Below are 21,895 nucleotides of genomic sequence, written 5' to 3'. Positions count from 1 at the left end.
GAGTATAGTTGATTAACAATATTGTGTTAGTTTCAGGTGTGCAGCAAAGTGATTCATATACATGTATCTATTCTTCTTCAAATTCTTTTCCCATTTAGGTTGTTAGCATTCCCTGTGCTATGCAGTAGGTCCTTGTTGGTTACCTATTTTAAATGTAGACATGTGTACACATCAATCCCAAACTCCCTGACTATCCCTTCCCCCCCACTCTCCCCCCGGTAACCATAGGTTCCTTCTTTAAGTCTGTGAGTCTGTTTCTGTTTTGTAATAAGTTCATTTGTATCATTTTTTTTTAGATTCTGCATATGAGCGATATTATACAATATTTCTCTTTCTCTTTCTGACTTACTTCACTCAGTATGACAATCTCTAGGTCCATCCTGGGTTCCTGCCATCTTAATGACCGGATGAATTATCAGAGAAAGACTCTAGAAGCTGGTGTGCTCACCCAGCCTTTCAGGCTCTTCATTAGGGATTCTTTCATTAAGTCCACACTCTCACAAAAGGAGCTAAATGAAAGGCTGGTTAAGCTAACGGAAACAGTTTTGACCATTCTTTTTTAAAATTTTAGTCTCTCTAAGGTTTCATATTCAAAGACTTAATTTTAAACAAAGGGAGGTCTATACATAAAACATGAATGAGTGTTTGAGACATTTATATTAAGGTTGAGAAGAATTAACTTGAATAATATGTGGCATAAATTTGCTGTTACAGAGACAGGAAAATATGGTCCAAGAAAACAAGAGGACTTTGTTTAACTCCCTCTGAAATTGCATCTGTTTACCTCACCATTTTTTTTTAATTATCTAACTCTTAATTGGTTCTTTATCATACTTCCAAGATTTTTCTTTCACCCTCTGCAGTTATGAACTTGTGGTTTGTTTTGGAATATGGAGACAAACAGAAAATACCTTGGTCACACATTCGTTACCTTGAAAGAATCATGATTTTATTGTTTTTGTAAAAATAACATAGGTTTCTTTAATTTAAAAAGCAATACTAGAAAAATAAGAGGAAATAAAAACTATTCAGACTACTATTGCTCAGAAATCACCATCATTAGTATTTGCCAGATGCTATTCTAGACATCTATGTATCTCTACAGTAATAGAATGAGAGGAATCAAAAGGATATAAAATGAAATGTGTGTCATATTATACGTGTTATCTTTAAATAAGAAGTATGAGATTTAACTTTACTTGAATTTAACAGAATAGAACTGAAGTGAAATGAAAATAATTGGTGAACTTGGTATTTTCTCAAAATAAGAAATTATCAGGGCTTCCCTGGTGGCGCAGTGGTTGAGAGTCCGCCTGCCAGTGCAGGGGACGCGGGTTCGTGCCCCGGTCCAGGAGGATCCCACGTGCTGCGGAGCGGCTGGGCCCGTGAGCCATGGCCACAGAGCCTATGCGTCCGGAGCCTGTGCTCCACGGCGGGAGAGGCCACAACAGTGAGAGGCCCGCGTACAGCAAAAAAAAAAAAAAAAAGAAAAAGAAGAAATTATCAGAAGATTCTTCTAAAGTCAAAAAATTAGGAAAAATTTTGGGCTTCCCTGGTGGCGCAGTGGTTGAGAATCTGCTTGCTAATGCAGGAGACACAGGTTCAAGCCCTGGTCTGGGAAGATCCCACATGCCGCGGAGCAACTAGGCCCGTGAGCCACAACTACTGAGCCTGCGCGCCTGGAGCCTGTGCTCTGCAACAAGAGAGGCCGCAATAGTGAGAGGTCTGCGCACTGCGATGAAGAGTGGCCCCCACTTGCCACAACTAGAGAAAGCCCTTGCACAGAAACGAAGACCCAAGACAGCCAAAAAAATAAATAAATAAACAAATGTGGGGTTTTTAAAAAGAAAAGAATTTTAAAAAAAGGAAAAACTGAAATTATAATGATTTGAAATATATATATTTTTAAACTTTGGATAATATCCTATGACCCATTCTTGGGAAAAGTGAAGGAATTAGCAGTTTGAAAAGTCTTCTGTCCTCTCCTTTCCTCTCCCCCCGGCACCCACCCTTGCCGTTAGCTATAAACCTTAACTTTTACCTTCTATCCTATACCCACACCACCACAGTTGCTTAATTTAGTTCTATAGCTTAATCACAGCTTCTTACTCTTTGTTTTCATTTTCTTGTGGGTGGATGAATTTAATTGCCAACTCCTGTCTTGAGTTTGGGCGTGCTTGAGAATGTAGGATTCAGATAGTTAAGAGGAAATTCACATTTAGAACCATGCGGGGATTCCAATATATCTCACTTGGTACTTAACCTGGGACTCAGAGGGGCCTCAGGTTTTTCCTGGTACGTCCCTCTAATGGAATCATCCTACAGTCTCCAACCAGCATTTAGAAATCTCACTTCCTTCTCTCTTTCCTTGACCTTTTCTCTTCCCCAACCCCTGTCCAGAAAAGCCCCTTCAACCAACTACACTGTCCACCTTTAAAGCCACCTTTCACAGCTTAAAATTGCCAGCCCCTCCTCCTCTGGTTTCAGGGAAGCCAGTAAGGAGTGTCCAAATGTGTGTGATCTTCCAAAACACTGAATCGGAAACCCAGTGTGTGACTCACTTGACTTTTTTGGTTATTAAGCACCTTTTGTAAGGTTTGTAAGGACCTTTTTCAAGTGACAATTTTGACTGTAAAAACAAAAATCACAGTGGTGGAAGAAGATAGACATGAGTAGGAAAAAAATTGCAGTCAGAATGGAATTTACTTCTACTCTGAATTTTATGGCTACCTATAAATATGTAATTTACATATTTAAAATTTTCTTAGTTCCATTTTAATTATTCTGTGTTCATTAGGGTAACAAATTCATAAAATGTGATCTCTTTGCTTGCCAGCGAGGGGCATAAAGTATGGAATTGCTCATCCTTTGTCCCAACAATAAATTGCTACAGAGCAGTCATAAATGAAAATTCTTTTCCTGCCCACGGTCTTCATTAATGCACCAGAAGCACTGTCCTTATTTAACCACCTGCTGCCCTGATTTCCCATATACTAACTGCTCTACAACATCTGATCACATGTAAGAGGTAAATATTCCTTACTTAGAAGCAGAATCTTTGAACTCAGGATTACAGGGGAAAAGTAATATAGCCTAATCAGATCTTTCTAGAATAAGGTTGAATATGTGAATTCCTTTAAAAAAAAAAAAAAGTAAATCTCTCCCTTGGGGATTATAAAGCAAGCTCTTTCACAGGCCTTCAGTTTCCCAATCATTGTTGGTACATAAGGTAATTTTAGGTGAATGTGACCATGTTTATTTTCAGTCATGCTTTTATTTTACTATACAATTAGAAACATATCTAGCAAAATGGTAATTATACAAAGTTTCTTATTTTTAATGTAAGTAAAAAGTGAGCCAATTTAAAGAAAATGCAAACTAAATAATAGTATAGATAATATGCAGATATGGCAAAAAATTGTGAGGATGTTGTGCCAAAGAAACATGAGGATGTGGAAATCAGAAATACAGAGGTACAGCAAAAATTGCACAAACGTGCAGGAGGGGAATTTGGAGATAAAAGAACTTGGAAACGGGGGAATATGAAAATCAGACCTATTTAAATTAACCTACTTAAATCATGCATATTACAAATTCAGACTTTTCTCTATTAAAATCTACATATCTACTGCAGTGGTTCTCCACGAACCATCCACCGAGACACGCACCACGGCTCTCCCGTGTGCCAGGCATGCTTGTGGAGACGCACAACTCCCTGCCTGATCTCTAGCTCCCCCTCTCGCCACCACTCCAGGAAGTATGTGGAAGACAGACAAACTGGAAGTAGGATAATAAGAATAACCTTTACTCAACTCTTAATTCATTTTTAGTAAATTATTTACTTATAGGTACTTTTTTTTAAGTTACCTTAAAAAAAACCTTTTACTCACAAAGGTTTTGCAGCACACCAGTGATGGATTGCCACGTGCCAGAGTGTCAGTATACCAGAGAAACGGTGGTCTGACAACTGGTTTTGGTCTCACATATCATGTGTAGTGCTTCTTGTTGGGGAATTTGTGCTTTGGGGACTGTTTTCCTCTCACCTAACAATATCCTCTTCTCTGTTTAACACCTATAGGCTGTAGGGCGGGAACTGCTGCTCCATTTAATTGAATATCTCGTAACCAGCGATGGAAGAGACCCTGAAATCACAAATCTAATTAATAGTACCCGGATACACATCATGCCTTCAATGAACCCAGATGGATTCGAAGCTGTTCTAAAGCCTGACTGTTTTTACAATAAGGGAAGGTAAGCACGGGCTAGTCTATCTTTATTTAAAACAACAAAAGCATAATAAGCCCCCCATCAGATCAGACCCCTTCGCCCTGAAAAGAGAAGTTAGCGAACCATCTCATAACCTGTGTCATGTCGCTGCTGTGCTGGAAACTTTTCAGGGCTGCCCACTGCTTTGACCTTGAGAAGTAAAATACTGAGCAAGGCTGCTTTACCCCTGCGCCTGCCTCACTGCTCCGGCTTCATTGCCTGTTCCCCCGCACTCACCCTGCCGCAGCTGCTCAGACCTCCCTTCATCTTCTGCAACCACCAGCTACCTTCTCACCCCTGGCATTTCCCACCCCTCCCCCCCCCCCCGCACCCTGCTTCAACAGCATTTCCTCAAAGCCTCCTTCCCTAACTTATCAGATATTAGAGCCCCAATTATTCTCACATCACCTGGCACTTTACCCTCATAGCACAATCTTTAATGTCTCATTTCTTGTTTAATGTCTACCTGAGGGCAGGAATGCTGCCCGTGTGTTCATCCCTGTTAAATCCCAGGGCCTAGGGTAGTACCTAGACCCTCAATAAACAGGTTGATTTATTAAGCCAGCACACGAACTAATCACAAAGAAGGGTGAGTCTTGTAGTATTTCTGATTTAAAGTTTATTGTGTTTCAAGCAGCCTCAGGAAGTTTGGAATTTCTCAAATGTCTGATAAACACTGATATTTGTGCAATTAAAAATTTGTTTTTACCAAAGATTAATAAATCACCACTTGATTCCCTCCCCCGTTTAAGTTTCTTAGCCTCTTTAAACATGGCCAGTCCACTTTTCAGAAATACGTTTGTATAGAATAGCATGTTCCTGTTGTTTCTGTTACCAATTGCTATGGAACAAACTGCCCCTAAATTGAGGGACTTAAAACAACCACCTCTTTAGTTACTCTCCACTCTGTAAGTTAGGAATTTGGGCAGGGCAGAGCAGGGGTGGCTAATCTCTATGCCATGATGTCAGGGGCTTCAGCTGGGGTCTGGCTGGGACCGTATCTCTAGAGTCTCAGTTCTGGCTGTCACCTGGGTTCCTCATTCTTGCACATTGACCCTTGACGTGGATAGCACTGGGGTCTCAGGGTTCCAAATGGGAGTGTCGAGAGCAAAAGCCCCGAAATGCAAACACTTATCAGACCTCTGCTTACAGCCGAATCACTACTGTCCCATTGGCAAGAACAAGTCACACGGGAGGGGACAACATATTGTGTGAATGCCAGCTGTGATTCACTGGAGGCTGCCAAGGCAACCGTCCACCACCTCTGTATTCATATTTGGAAAAACACCTGGAACCCAAAGCAAAGGTCTACACACTGCACGAATCTGCTCCCTCAGACAGCAATAGTAAACCCTAAAAAATTCTTTCTTTTAAAGGGAAAATAGTAACTTCTATGACCTGAATAGAAATTTCCCCGATGCTTTTGAATTTAATACTGTACCGAGGCAGCCTGAAACTGTGGCAGTCATGAAGTGGCTGAATACAGAGACATTTGTCCTTTCTGCAAACCTCCACGGTGGTGCCCTGGTGGCCAGTTACCCATTTGATAATGGTGTTCCAGGTAAGCAAACTTGGGCCCAGCTCTTGCTTTCTAAGTCCAGAGTGAAACTGCAAACACTCTGCCTCTGAATGGGGATACACTCTTCCTCTCTCCACTTAACTTCTCTGGCAGGGATAGAAAGAGCCCCATTCTCTTGACCCCCAGCTATCCTTCCTACAATTTATAAACAGTAGATGGGCAAGGTGGCTGAACAGATAACAACACGGGATTACTTGACATTCATCAGTGAAACAGTAAAATTGGGATTTAAATTAGCCCACAAAAGGCAACACGGCTAAATAAATAAATAAATAAAACTAATCATGTAAGTAATAGTTCCTGATTCCTCTTAAAACTGTGGGATAAGGTATGTACCAAGGACTTAAAGTATTCGAGTGGCTTCATTTAATCCCTACAGTACCTAAGGAAAGTTTACTGACCTCCAGAAATCAGCAAGGGTGACTAAGAGGGTATTTAACTTTTAAGCTGACTGAGAAGGAGTTTAGACATGGACATGGTTGTTTTGTGTAATATTGCCTTCTGTATGTCCATTAAAAACTAGGAAGAGGAGTAAAGGGAGTATTCGTGGAAGTGGGTAGAGGATCTCACTAGGAAATTAGAGCCTTTGTGTGTGATATGATGATGTATGTGCTAATATGGTGTGTTTCCTCCAACTATAACTTCATCTAAAAGGTCTTGGTCTGTCTTTCATGTACAGCCACTGGAACATTATACTCTCGGAGCTTAACCCCTGATGATGATGTTTTTCAATATCTTGCACGTACCTACGCTTCAAGAAATCCCGACATGAGGAAAAGAAATCCATGTAGAACTAAAATAGAGTTTCCTGGTGGAATTGTAAATGGATACTTTTGGTATCCACTCAAAGGTGAGTTTCTCTTCATTCTGCTATTCTCCTTACTGCCTTCCCCCAGAGGTGCCAGCTGGCCTTCACCCCAGCAGTTGCCAAAAGTTAGGCACAGCGCAGTCCCTTCAGTCATGTCTCTGTCAGCTAATATCACAGAGCAGTGAGGGGAACTGATCATTTGAGAGATGCTCAGACATGTTCCCCACTGCCAAAGCCTCCTAACTTCAGACACTCGTTCAGCATTTACCTTGGAGCTGGGAACTGTGCCAGGAAAGATGAACAGGACACAGATATTAAGCCCAAGTTTAATAGAGAAGAGCAACATACAAATAAATAATTGTGATGGCATGTAATGTGAACAAAAGTAGAGATTTAGGGCTTCCCTTGGTGGCGCAGTGGTTAAGAATCTGCCTGCCAATGCAGGGGACACGGGTTTGAGCCCTGGTCTGGGAAGATCTCACATCTCAGTTGCACGGAGCAACTAAGCCCGTGCATCACAACTACTGAGCCTGCGCTCTAGAGCCCACAATCCACAACTACTGAGCCTGCGTGCCACAACTACTGAAGCCCACACGCCTAGAGCCCGTGCTCCGCAACAAGGAGAGCCACTGTAATGAGAAGCCCGCCACCGCATCGAAGAGTAGCCCCTGCTCACCGCAACTAGAGAAAGCCCGCGCACAGCAAGGAAGACCCAATGCAGCCAAAATAAAAAAAGTAAAAATTTTTAAAAGTAGAGATTTAGAAAAGGTACAGTGTATCACAGGGGTGTAAATCCAAAATACATCAGGGAGTAGTGAAGGCCTTAGAGAAATGTAATGCTTATGTCTCATCCAGTGGGGACAGCTGCTACTTAGAACAAGGTAATTATTGCCATGCAGCAGTGGGGGGCAATATTGCCAGATCTTCCAGTTTGTGAAGCAAGCTGGATATTTCCATGAAGTCTCCTGATTTTAAAACCACTTTGCAGGCTAAACGAGAGAGCCCTCTAGTTTTTCTCCCTTGGAACAGGACGGCCAGGCGAGGGAGGGAGTGAGAAGCTGGCCGTGTAGGGAACGTGGTGGAGGGGTGTTCTTGTCAGAAGGAATAATATAAGCAGAAGCCCAGGGGTGTCAGAGTCCTAGTCTGGAAATTGACAGAGAATAGGAGGGACCTAGGACAGAAGGGTGAGAGGGGAGACAGTGGGCTGGAACCAGGTTTCCACTGCCTCAGTGGCAAGTGCCCCTTCCAGACAGGTCAGCTGACCCTACCAACAGCAACCCCCATCCTGCGTTTCTGCATGCAGCCTACTTCCTCAGTTGTCACTTTGGATGCACCAGGCTATCAAGTAGTCTTGCACAAGCTGGGACTTTTGTGTCTGGGCAGGTCTCCACCAGCTTTCCAGATAATATAAATAAGCATAGACCACAAGCGAGAGGAACCAGGACCAGCCAGATACCACAACATCCCAAACTTCTCTCCGATGTCCGAGAGACAGCCTCCCCACTCCCACCACAGGGCTGTAGCCTAGTCCCCGCTCACTACTCTCCATAGGGAGGAGAGGGCCCCCTCCTGCCCAGTGGCAGTGCTGTCCTTCATGTGCATTGTCTGTAACTTTCAAGACAGATCCAGATGTGTGGGAGATTAACTAGGAACCTAACTTTGCTATTGGGAGTTGTTCCCAAGTGTGCCTGTGTCAGCTGTGTATCTCTGTGAGAAAAAAAGAGGGCAGAGCCAGAAACTTTGAGGCGCTTAGAACAGAGCATTCTGGCTCAGCCTGGAGGCTTTTTCGGCCAGGCCTGCCTGGCATTATCTGGAGTGGCACACACCCTCCACACTTGGTATTCTCCATCCAGCGTGCTTTGCACACCTGTTTTGCACGCCTATTTTGCCATTTAACTTCTTTCTACCTGAGACACAGCCATCCAGCCAAGGGCTTTTGTTTTGTTTCATTTCTCTCTTCCTTTTTTCCTTCTTCTATTTCCTGGTGAAAATGAGGTCAGAGAGAAATACAAAACTTGTAAGTAAAGGAAAAGAAAGGACAGAGTAATTCTTCCTGGCTAAAATCTGTACGTACATAGATATTACTCAATGTTGACATAATATTTTGACCATTCTATGAGCATAATTTTTTTTTACTTCGTTACTTCCCAAATACCCTGATGAAATTGAGAATTCATATTTCACTGGGCAGATATCAAGTATAACTAATTAAAATCTCGCAGAGACTACTTCCTTCAAAGTTACCGTATTTCTTCACATCCAAGGTGCCACTGATTGTAAAACATGTCCCACCAAGAAAGAAAAAAGTTGCCAGCCAAACTAATAACCCAATGATGTTATTCAGCCATCAAATTTAAGATACTTCCCAATTCAGAGATTTTAAAATATGAAAAGTTTTACATCTTAGAAACTATAAAATACAGTTATAACCCTTTGAAAATAGGGTGTTGAGAGGTAAGAACTAGAAAGTGAGTATGGGCAGTGGTAACCCCAGAAGTACCAGGAGCCTGGGTCTTCCCCTGCTCCCTGAGAATCAGCATGGCACCTTCCCTCTCATCCCCAAACGCAGTGCGGTGTGATGGCTGAGAGCATGGGGGCGCTAGGAAGATGGCCTGTGCTCCAGTCTCAGCCATTCACTGGCAAGAATCCCTGGGCACATGACCTACCATTTGTGATTAAGCTTCCTCATCTGTAAAATACGAGTGATAATTACTGTGAGGATTAAATGAGTGGATGGTGAAGCTCTTCAAACAGTACCTAGCAAGAGCAAACACTCAGTAAACACTGGCATTATTATTCCTCCAAATTCATATACTTAGCTTTACAGAATAAATGTGTTTATGAATGGTTTGTAGAAATATTTTAAAAGAAAATATCACTCTAGTTTATATCTGTTTAAAATGTAATTTAGGAAGAAATGTAACTTGAAGAATCCTTTTTTTTTAAAATAAATTTATTTATTTTTGGCTGCGTTGGGTCTTCATTGCTGTGCATGGGCTTTCTCTAGTTGTGGCAAGCAGGGGCTACTCTTCGTTGTGCTGTGTGGCCTTCTCATTGCAGTGGCTTCTCTTGTTGTGGAGCACAGGCTCTAGGCACACGGGCTTCAATACTTGTGGCTCGCAGGCTCTAGAGTGCAGGCTCAGTAGTTGTGGCACACGGGCTTAGTTGCTCTGTGGCACGTGGGATCTTCCCAGACCAGGGATTGAACCTGTGTCCCCTGCATTGGCAGGCGGATTCTTAACCACTGCGCCACCAGGGAAACCCTTGAAGAATCTTTTTTGTAATTGTGATTTTTAAAAAGGACCCTTCCTCTACCCCTCACTTAATTTTGATGCACAGCTAAGCATCAGTCAGCTCTGATTCAGTTACCCATATGGGAGTATTTAGGATAGCTTTGTCATGCCTGGATAATAAGATGTCAAGCTCTAATTGTACTTGCTAATATGTCAAATTCATCTTTTCCTGTTTATATGTACTTTCATTACCACTGTCTGATTCACCTGTCCCCAAGGTACGTGATACTTGGCTTCACTCCAATTTCAGACCTTAAAAAAACTAAATATGCTTGTGTTTAGGTGGAATGCAAGATTACAACTACATCTGGGCCCAGTGTTTTGAAATTACGTTGGAGCTGTCATGCTGTAAATATCCTCGCAAGGAGAAGCTTCCAAGCTTCTGGAACGAAAACAAAGACTCACTGATTGACTATATAAAACAGGTGCACATAGGTTTGTAAGATTTTCTTATTAATTCCTGTTAACACAAAGTATAGCATCTGGCAAACCCTCTGGGCTGAGAAAATGCAAGCCCCTATTTATGTTTTCTAGGTATAGCCTCATTTTTAGTACCAGAACAATGGTTCAGAATTCTCTCTGCGTGAACATCTGCAGCCTGTGAGAAGTGCAGCACCTATCGGTTCATGTAAGAGAAAGCATGGTGTGTGTTACTTTAATATGGGGGTGTAAAATCCAGGGTACTTCTAATTTTACAAGTTGAATGACCTGGAAATCTGGCAAAAGATCAGGAAAACAGGCTGTTACTCTGTTACATTTATCGCCCATTTAGAAAGAAGCCAAGTTTGCTTGTCACTTGCCATATAATATCACAGACCAGAGAACTTTGGACATGCCATTTTGCATTTCTTCTAGAACTGGGGTGGTTACCTAGCACCGTTAGCTTCAACCCCTCCCACCCCTCAACTCTGCCAAATGACCTGGCATTGGGAGTCTTTGCAGCCTGTTTTTTGATGGCTGTCTGGCCTTTATCACAGATGAGCAGACTTAATGTGACAAGAGTGGTCCTTCTCAAACATGTGCAGCAGACTCACCAGGAGGGTTTGTTAAAACGAGATTGCCAGGCCCCATCCCCAGAGTTTCTGATTTAGTGGGTCTAGAATGATTAACATCTTCCCTGGTGATGCTGACGCTGCCCGTCCAGGGACTACTCTTCGAAAACCATTGTACTAGAGCAACACGTTGCTTGTGATGATGATGGAATCCTCGGCAGGGTGTGGAAGGCTCTTCTGCATTGCCCGGGTTAGTTATTTTTCTCAATTGGGAACGGCTTGGGGGAGAAAGGTATCAGGAATTAGGGCGACAGTTATGCTACCACATCAAGCCAAAGTGGAGGATGTGTGTTTGTGCTGAAGAGGTTTGCATCGTGGGCCTGCTGCATAATTGCATAATTCCTGGATTTTCTGCATGCTTCACACCAAAGCTTCCCACCTGCTGAAAAGAGATGGAGACGGTTGAGGCAGGGAAAAGTCAGAAGCAGAGGGGTACAGGGCTGAGTGCAAGGAAAATTAGGAGCTTCCCTTGGCCACACATCCCTACCATGGCTACTCCTTCCCCCCTTCATATTTGACTCCCAACCTCTTCACCCCCATGACACAAGTACGCAAAGGTTATTTTTGAATTGGCAGAGCTGCATCTAACTGGCTGAGACATTTATGGGGTAGGTTGATGGGGGAGATTACGAAATGTCATCTTTCTTTTTCACCAGCATCTTAATAATTTTTATTAAGCTTATTATTGGGTCTTTCTCCTTTTTCATTATGTCACCAGACTTTGTATTCTGGTATGTCTCTACTTGACTTTTCTCATGAGGCACATTTCTACTTTTACTGTATTTCTACCTATATCAATTTTTAGTGTGTACTCTGTCCTTTTCTAAAATTCCTCCTTCAGAAGCATCAGCATGGGAGTGCAACTGAACACGAAATACACTCCATGAACTGCACTGCTATCTTCGGAATTTCAGTCTAGCTGGAAAGGTTATTTACTGAGCCCTGAATTAAGGTGGGCTCTGAAGTATCCTGCTGAAATAACATTGCCAGTGAAGGAGCTTTGTCAGCTGGGAGTAATAGCATATGCCTTTTCTCACCCCAGCTTGTTCTAAGGCTCCGATGGGGTCATTCTTTCAATTAAATCTCACTGCCAACCTCAATCTAAACTCAGGTCCTTTGGTGCTGTGTTGTCATGCTTAGAGGGTTGACTAGGCTCCTGTTGGGATGAGGGTAAGGCAGACATTAAGTTGAGTGTGAATTCTAGGGATCTGGAATGTCCTGCTTGTTCCCTCTCTGGGGAGAAGCAAAGATGAGCAAGACGTGATATTACCTGCTGCTGTTCTCTCCCTTGAACTCCTCAGAGCAGATCTGAACCCAGAGGTTTGGGGGATGGCCTACAGCATCCAGAAACCTAAGCAACCTGGACCTGAGAGAATCTGGTATGTGTTGAGTTCCAGAGCCTGTGAGACACAGATAGGCATCTGTTATCAGATCCAAAGTCAGTGGCAGCTATAATCATTAGGTGGGGACATGGGAGTGAACAGTCTCCTGAGTACCACCGGCTCAGACTCTGCGCTGTGGCCAGTCCTTGCCCAGCACGGGCTTTTCATCCACACAGCTTGATACATCCCCAAGGGAAGGAGAGCTTTACATTTCTGCCCCTGATTTCCAGATGTGGCCACAAAATTTAAGTCTCAGATTTTATTCTCCTTTGCTTATTATCTGAGCTTTTTTCAAAATTTTGCTTTTTGTTCTCCTGATGTCATAGTGCTGGCTGTCTCTGCATCTCTTTGGATCTTCTGGTCTTTTTTCAATTTTTGATTTCAGCATATAGAAATAAATAATCTCTTCTGGTAAAACAATCACTTCCTTCTAAGTGAAAAGTTTGGTGGTGCCTGGACAGAATATTGAAAAGACGTATAAGATCAAAGGCAGCTTATATTTGGCAGGTGCTATGGGGTTTTCCTCTAATAGAAACTCTGTATTTAAGAATGGTCTGTGTTTGTTCAGTAACAGAGTGATATTCAGATATTCCCAGCTTGAACAATTGTCTCTAGGTTTGGCTAAGGGTCATACAGAAATGAATCTTTTAATCTTTAGAGGACATTGAATGAGAGTCAAAACTGGAATATGAAGACTTTTGGCAATCGACCTGAATCCAAATTACTCTTCCTTTTCCCATGTTTGAGGATAGTCAGACTACCAGTCCCTGGAAATCTTTGTTTAGTTTGACACATGATAGAGGGGTGTTGTGTGGGTACCTAAGGCCATCCAAAAACACTGTTCATAGACTGTTAAAAAAATTCAAATCTGTTCTGTTAAAGTGTAACAACCAATTCCAGCCAAGAAGGAATTTGCAAATTTTTTTTAATTTGAAGTATAGTTGTTTTATAAGTTGTCTTAATTTCTGCTGTACAGCTATAAATATATATAGCTGAATATATATGCATATTCTTTTTCATGTTCTTTTCCATTATGGTTTATCACAGGATATTGAATATAGTTCCCTGTGCTATACAGTAGGACCTTGTTGTTTATCCATTCTATACATAATAGTTTGCGTCTGCTAATCCCAAACCTCCAATCCATCCCTCTCCCACCCCCTCCCCCTTGGCAAACACAGTCTGTTTTCTATGTCTGTGAGTCTGTTTCTGTTTCGTAGATATGTTCATTTGTGGCATATTTTAGATTCTACATATAGTGATATCACATGGTATTTGTCTCTCTCTTTCTGACTTCACTTAATATGATAACCTCAAGGTACATCCACGTTGCTGCAAATGGCATTATTTCATTCTTTTTTATGGCTGAGTAGGATTCCATTGTATGTATGTACCACATCTTCTTTATCCATTCATCTGTCGATGGACATTTTAGGTTGTTTCCATGTCTTGGCCTTTGTGAACAGTGCTGCTATGAACAGAGGGGTGCATGGATCTTTTTGAATTATAGTTTTGTCTGGATATATGCCCCGGAGTGGGATTGCTCAATAATATGGTAATTCTATTTTTAGTTTCTTGAGGGACCTCCATCGTGTTTTCGATAGTGGCTGCACCAACTTACATTCCCACCAACAGTGTAGGAGGGTTCCATTTTCTCCACACCCTCTCCAGCACTTGTTATTTGTGGACTTTTTAATGATGTCCATTCTGACTAGTGTGAGGTAATACCTCACTGTAGTTTTGATTTCCATTTCTCTAATAATTAGCGATGTTGAGTATCTTTTCATGTGCCTGTTGGCCATCTGTATGTGTTCTTTGGAGAACTGTCTATTTAGGTTGTCTGCCCATTTTTCAATTGGGTTTTTTCTTTTAATTGAATTGTATGAGCTGTTTGTATATTTTGGAGATTAATCCCTTGTCAGTCGCATAGTTTGTAAATATTTTCTCTCAGTCCGTAGGTTGTCTTTTCATTTTGTTTATGGTTTCCTTTGCTGGGCAAAAGCTTATAAATTTGATTAGGTCCTGTTTGTTTATTTTTGTTTTTATTTCTATTGCCTTGGGAGACTGACCTATGAAAACATCGCTTCAATTTATGTCAGAGAATGTTTTGCCTATGTTCTCTTCTAGGAGTTTTATGGTGTCGTGTCTTATATTTAAGTCTTTAAGCCATTTTGAGTTTATTTTTGTGTATGGTGTAACAGTGTATTCTAACTTCATTGGTTTATGTGCAGCAGTCCAGCTTTCCCAATACCACTTGCTGAAGGGACTGTCTTTTTGTCCATTGTATATTCTTGCCTCCTTTGTCAAAGATTAATTGACCATAGGTGTGTGGGTTTATTTCTGGGCTCTCTATTCTCGTCCGTTGATCCATATGTCTGTTTTTGTGCCAGTACCATGCTGTTTTGATTACTGTTTGCTAAATTTTTTTTAAGGTACCATGACATTTTTTTTCTTGGTGTCTTCTGCCTTAGCATCCTGAATCTTTGGTGTAAAGTCAATTTCAAAGATAGCTTAATTTTTTATGAGTTTGGGTTGGTTTTGTTTGATTTTGTTGGTTTTGAAGACGACAATGAAAAATAGAAAAGATGCCAACACACATACTGCCAGTACTACAAGCTATCTTGCTCAAATGCACAGACTTTCAAAGTGGCAGGAAGACTATAAGCTAGTTCAGAGACCTAAGAAAGGAAGAAATAAGCATAGCTTCCTCCTTCACGTATTCTTGCTCTTGCGGAACAAAGATGAACTGAGACCCCAGCAACTTATCCAGTATTTCTGTGTCAACTTCAAACTTATATAGTTAGTCCTTCTTTTCCTTGTATCATTTTTCTTATCCAAATAAGAAGAAAGAGAAGGATTAAGAAAGGATTAATATTCGTTGAGCCTCCTGTTCTGTTACTTGTGTTTGATCTTCACAACAATCCTGGAAGGTATACATATTATCCCCATATTATAGGTGATGAAATTGAGGCTTGGGAATGTTTAGTGACTTGGGAGCTGGGATTCTAATGTGTTGCTGCAAATGGCATTATTTCATTCTTTTTTAATGGCTGAGTAATATTCCATTGTATATATGTACCACATCTTCTTTATCTATTCCTCTGCTGATGGACATTTAGGTTGCTTCCATATGTTGGCTATTGTCAACAGTGCTGCAGTGAACATTGGGGTGCATGTGTCTTTTTGAATTATGGCCTTCTCTGGGTATATGCCCAGGAGTGGGATTGTTGGATCATATGGTAGTTCTATTTTTAGTTTTTTAAGGAATCTCCATACTGTTTTCCAAAGTGGCTGCACCAATTTACATTCCCACCAACAGTGTAGGAGGGTTCCCTTCTCTCCATACCCTCTCCAGCACTTGTTTGTAGACTTCTTGATGATGGCCATTCTGACTGGTGTGAGGTGATACCTTATTGTAGCTTTGATTTGCATTTCTCTAATTTTTAGTGACACTGCGCATCTTTTCATGTGCCTCTTGTCCATCTGTATGTCTTTTTGGAGAAATGTCTATTTAGGTCTTCTGCCCATTTTTTGACTGGGTTGTTTTTTTGATATTGAGCCCATGAGCTGTTTGTAAATTTTGGAGATTAACTCCTTGTCAGTCGCATTGTTTGCAAATATTTTCTCCCATTCTGTGGGTCGTCTTCGTTTTGTTTATGGTTTCCTTTGCTGTGCAAAAGCTTCTGAGTTTCATTAGGTCCCACTTGTTTATTTTTGTTTTTATTTCCATTACTCTAGGAGACGTATGCAAAAAGATATTGCTGCAATTTATGCCAAAGAGTGTTCTGCCTGTTTTCCTCTAAGAGTGTTCTAGTATCCGATCTTACATTTAGGTCCATAATCCACTTTGAGTTAATTTTTATGTATGGAGTTAAAGAATGTTCTAATTTCATTTTTTTACATGTAGCTGTCCAGTTTTCCCAGCACCATTTACTGAAGAGACTGTCTTTTCTCCATTGTATAGTCTTGACTCCTTTGTTGTAGATTGTGACCATAGGTGTGTGGGTTTATTTCTGGGCTTTCTATCCTATTCCATTGATCTATATTTCTGTTTTTGTTCCAGTACCATACTGTTCTGATGACTGTAGCTTTGTAGTATAGTCTGAAGTCAGGGAGCCTGATTCCTCCATCTCCATTTTTCTTTCTGAAGATTGCTTTGGCTATTCAAGGTCTTTTGTGTCTGCATACAAATTTTAAGATTTTTTGTTCTAATTCTATGGAAAATGCCATTGGTAATTTGATAGGGATTGCATTTGTAGATTGCCTTGGGCAGTATAGTCATTTTGATAATATGATAATATTTTGACAATTTTGACATTTTGACAATATTTCTTCCAATTCAAGAACACGGTATATCTTTCCATCTGTTTGTGTCATCTTCAATTTCTTTCATCAGCATCTTATAGTTTTCTGAATACAGATCTTTTGCCTCCTTAGGTAGGTTTATTCCTAGGTATTTTACTCTTTTTGATGTGATGGTAAATAGGATTGTTTCTTTAATTTCTCTTTCTATCTTTCATTGCTAGTGTATAGAAATGCAACAGACTTCTGTATTTATTTTGTATCCTGCAACTTTACCAAATTCATTGATGAGCTCTAGTAGTTTTCTGGTAGCATCTTTAGGATTTTCTATGTATAGTATCATGTCATCTGCAAACAGTGACAGTTTTACTTCTTCTTTCTCAGTTTGGATTCCTTTTACTTCTTTTTCTTCTCTGCCATGGCTAGGACTTCCAACACTATGTTGAATAAAAGTGGCAAGAGTGGACATCCTCGTCTTGTTCCTGATCTTACAGGAAATGCTTTCAGCTTTTCACCGTTGAGTATGATGTTAGCTGTAGGCTTGTTATATATGGCCCTTATTATGTTGAGGTAGATTCCCTCTATGCACACTTTTGGAAGAGTTTTTATCATAAATGGATGTTGAATTTTGTCAAAAGCTTTCTCTACATCTATTGAGATGATCATATAGTTTTTATTCTTTGATTTGCTGACATGGTGTATCACTGATTGATTTGTAGATACTGAAAAATCCTTGTATCCCTGGGATGAATCCCACTTGATCATGGTTTATGATCCTTTTCATGTACTGACAGATTCAGTTTTCTAGTATTTTGTTGAGGATTTCTGCATCCGTGTTCATCCGTGATATTGGCCTGTAATTTTCTTTTTTGTGGTATCTTTATCTGGTTTTGGTATCAGGGTGATTGTGGCCTCATAGAATGAGTTGGGAAGTGTTCCTTCCTCTGCAATTTTTTGGAAGACTTTGAGAAGGACTGGTGTTAGCTCTTGTCTAATTGTTGGATAGAATTCACCTGTGGAGCCATCTGGTCCTGGACTTTTGTTTTTTGGGAGTTTTTTTTTTTTTTTTTTTTTTGCGGTACTCGGGCCTCTCACTGTCGTGGCCCCTCCCGTTGCGGAGCACAGGCTCCAGATGCGCAGGCTCAGCGGCCATGGCTCACGGGCCCAGCCCCTCTGTGGCATGCGGGATCCTCCCAGATCAGGACACGATCCCGCATCCCCTGCATCAGCAGCCAGACTCCCAACCGCTGTGCCACCAGGGAAGCCCCTGTTGGGGGTTTTTTAATCACAGTTTTAATTTCAGTACTTGTGATTGGTCTGTTCATATTTTCTAATTCTTCCTGGTTCAGTCTTGGAAGGTTATACCTTTCTAAGAATTTGTCCATTTCTTCTAGGTTATCCATTTTATTGGCATATGGTTGCTTGTAGTAGTCTCTTATGATCCTTTGTATTTCTGTGGTGTCCATTGTAACTTTTTTCATTTCTAATTTTATTGATTTGAGCCCTCTCTCTGTTTTGCTTGATGAGTCTGGCTAAAGGTTTGTCAATTTTGTTTATCTTTTCAAAGAACCAGTTTTTAGTTTCATTGATCTTTTCTATTGTTTTCTTTGTCTCTATTTCATTTATTTCTGCTCTGATCTTTATGATTTCTTTCCTTTTAAGTTTAGATTTTGTTTGTTCTTCTTTCTCTGTTTGCTTCAGGTGTAAGGTTAGGTTATTTGAGATTTTTCTTGTTTCCTAAGATTGTATTGCTATAAACTTCCCTCTTAAAACTGCTTTTGCTGTGTCATGTAGGTTTTGGATTGTCTTATTTTCATTTTCATTTGTCTCTAGTTATTTTTTTACTTCCTTGGATTTCTTCAATGCCCCATTTGTTGTTTAGTAGCATTTGTTTAGCACCCACGTTTTTTTTTTTAAAGGATTATGTCATATAGACTATATTTTCTGTTCAAAATGCAGTTAAACTAGAAATCAATAACAAATATGCAATATATATTTGGAAATTATGAAACATAATTCTAAGTAACTCATAAGTCAAAGAAGAAGAAATAATGGAAATTAGAAAATATTTAAATCTTAATGATAATGAAAAATACTGCCTATCCAAATTTGTGGGATTTAGTTAAAACAATGTGTAGAGGGAAACTTATAGCATTTAAATGCTTATGTCAGGGTAGAAGGGCTGGTGATTAATGAATATATTATAATAGTCTCTACTGTTGCAAGATGAATTACACCAAAAGCTAATGGTGTAGAACAACAATAAATATCTATCTTCTCTCATAGTTTTTGTGGGTCAGGATTTCAAAAGCATGGCTACATGGTTCTGGCTTGAGGTGTCTCGTGAGGTTGCAGTCACATCATCTGAAGGCTTGAATGAAAGAGAAGCATCCACTTCCAAGGTTGTTAGCTGGCAAGCTGGTGCTGGCTGTTGGCAGGGAGGCCTCAGTTTCTCTCCACCTGGCCCTTCACAGAGGGCTGCTTATATGTTCTCATTAGATGGTGGCTAGGTTCTCCCAAGTGGGTGATCCGAAAGAGGAAAAGCCGGGCAGAAGCTATTCTTTTTGTGACCTATTCTTGGAAGCCACATACCATCATTTTTGCCACATTCTATTTGTGAGAAGTGAGTCACTAAGTCTTGTTCACAAGAGGAGGAAAATCAGGTCCCATTTTTTTTTTTAAGGAAAGGGTGTCAAACCATTTTAAAACAATCACAATGAGCTGAGCACCTATTCATTGTAGAAGTGAGAAAAAAACTCTAGCAAAATAAGCCCAAGGAAACAGAAAAAAGGCAATTTTAAATGACAATGTCAGAAATTAACAAAATAGAAAACAGATACACAATAATCTGCAAAGTCCAAATTTGGTTTTTTGAAAAAGCTGACAAAATTGACAAACTTCTAGTGAGAATGAAGAAAAAAAGAGAGGAGGTACAAATAAACAACATGAGAAATAAGGAACAAGTACAGATGCTACAGAGAATAACGGGGGCACTGTGAGTATATTCTTTAAAAACAAGAGGATATTATACATAACTTTATGCCACTAATTTTTTAAAATCATAAACAAAATTGATACATTACTAGAAAACTGTAACCTACTAAAACAGACTTAAGAAACAGAAAAACTGAATAATCCTATAACAATTTAAAAATCTGTCAGTAGTTTAAAATCCTCCCTCAAAAAAGGTCTTACAGGCAGGCTCTACCAAGTGGAAAAATACACTAGTAATTCCAGTCTTAAACAAACTATTCCAGATTACATAAAAGGGAAAAGAAGAGGTAGGAACACTCTGTAACTCCTTTTCTGAAGCAAGAATAACCTTGATAGCAAAATCTAAACATGTCATTGCAAAATAGGAAAATTACAGGTCAAATACATGATGTGAACATTCCTTAAGACGTTAGCAAATCAAATCAGAAGTAAATTTCTATAAACGAGCAGCAAACAGAAAGTGTTCACAGCAGCACCGCTAATAATAAATAATGGAAACAACCCAAATGCCTATCAACAGTAAAATAGATACTAGAAATTATAGCATATTAACATAATGGAATGTATTCAGCAATGAAAATCAATGAAATACAGCTACAAGCAGTAACACAGGTGAATCACTGGAATATAATATTGAAAAAAAGAAGCCATGAAAGAAGATGTAATAAAATTCCATAGGATTAAGTCTAAAAACATGCAAAATGATTAAACACATATGATAAAACTACAAAATCCAGGATGGTGCTCTCTCAAAGGGAAAAGAAGTTAATAGGATCAGAGAGAGGCACATAAGAAATAACAGAGGTAACAGTAATGTTCTTTATATCCTCTGTAAGCTTCATAAGCTTTCTTTTATAGCTACTCAATATTTAATTTAAAAGCCTCAAAACAACTAACAGAATGAACACTAGCTCCTGGTATGGTCTCTTCCATCTCATATGCTCTAAATTTCTTTACAGCATAGGAAGGAGTACTGCAGCTCACATTCTATAACAATAGGTGAGAATTTTCTCCAAGCTCTCTTGAATGTTGATTTTTAAAAGAAATTTGGAATATATGCCAAATAGAACTTTCATAATTTTGATTATCTAGCCACATATTAAAACAACCATACCATTTGCTCTGTCATTTTAATAAGTATGTTTCTGTCTTAACCATATTCCAGCTACAAGTAAAAAAACTGGAAAGCTATTCAAGCTTTCAGTCATAATAATGTCAAAAACTGTTCTGTGGTTTTTGAATTTACCCACTCCAAATAGAACAGACAAAAAATTTTTGTTTGAATTCACTTTAACTCTCTGGTTGTTTAATCTTTTCTATTATTGTTGGAATTTGTCACCCTTAACTACAATAATACACGATTTTTAGACCTTCATACCAAAATAACTACTTGGTTCCTTGGAAATGGAGGGGGAATGTGGGCAGGAATCCGTGGTTTCACTGAAACTATAGCATGTGTTTGACAGGCCAAAAGAAATACTCAGGAGTAGTTCCATGGCAACATAGCTTTAGACAACAAATGAACCAAAGACTGTATATGTACTGGTGGTGATAAATGCTAAATGGCTGAGAGGAGTTCTATTTTTTCTGGTCTCTGATGGAGACCTGTTCTTTCAGGTCCAACTCTTAGACTATTTGAGAGCTTCAAGTAATTTAAGTAAATCCAAAAGTATAAACAATATGAATAAAACATGTTTAAACCTATTATTTCAGCTTTATTGAGGTACAATTGACATAAAATTACAAGACGTTTAAAATGTACATTGTGGTGATGTGATGTATGTGTACATTGTGAAAGGATTCCACCCATCTCATTAATTAACACATCCATCACCTCACGTATTTATCCTTTTGGGGGGGAGGTAAGAGCATTTAAGTTCTACTCTTTCAGCAAATTTCAATTATATAATACACTGTTATCACTACAGTCACCATGTTTTTCGTTAGATCCTCAGACCTTATTCATCTTATAACTGAAACTTTGTACCCTATGACCAACCTCTCTTTATTTCCCCCACATCCCGCCCTGGCAACCACTTTTCTGCTTTGCTTCTAGCCTTTGGCTTTTTTTTTTTTTTTTTTTTTTTTTTAAAGATTTCACGTATAAGTGATTCTATGCAGTATTTGTCTTTCTCTGCCTGGCTTATTTGAGATTAATTACATTTAAAAAGTATTCCAACCCATGTCCTCAAAAGCTGTATAATCTTCCTTTACAAACC

At 39.8% G+C, this 21,895-nt stretch overlaps 1 protein-coding gene across 1 annotated transcript in view; it reads left to right on the top strand.

The window, feature by feature from the left end:
• The window catches only part of CPM (carboxypeptidase M), a gene marked incomplete at its 5' end in the record, with an annotated part of 92,852 nt that overhangs the window by 49,007 nt on the left and 21,950 nt on the right, over positions 1–21,895 (top strand). Inside the window, 4 exons of the mRNA XM_082666363.1 lie at positions 4,079–4,251; positions 5,643–5,827; positions 6,525–6,695; positions 10,229–10,381. Coding sequence (XP_082522489.1) covers positions 4,079–4,251; positions 5,643–5,827; positions 6,525–6,695; positions 10,229–10,381 — 682 coding nt within the window. The remainder of the gene's footprint in view (positions 1–4,078; positions 4,252–5,642; positions 5,828–6,524; positions 6,696–10,228; positions 10,382–21,895) is intronic.

This window comes from Grampus griseus (assembly GCF_964374135.1).
Source record: "Grampus griseus genome assembly, chromosome: 11".
Classification (NCBI taxonomy): Eukaryota; Metazoa; Chordata; class Mammalia; order Artiodactyla; family Delphinidae; genus Grampus; species Grampus griseus.
This window is presented reverse-complemented; position numbering and strand designations above follow the sequence as displayed.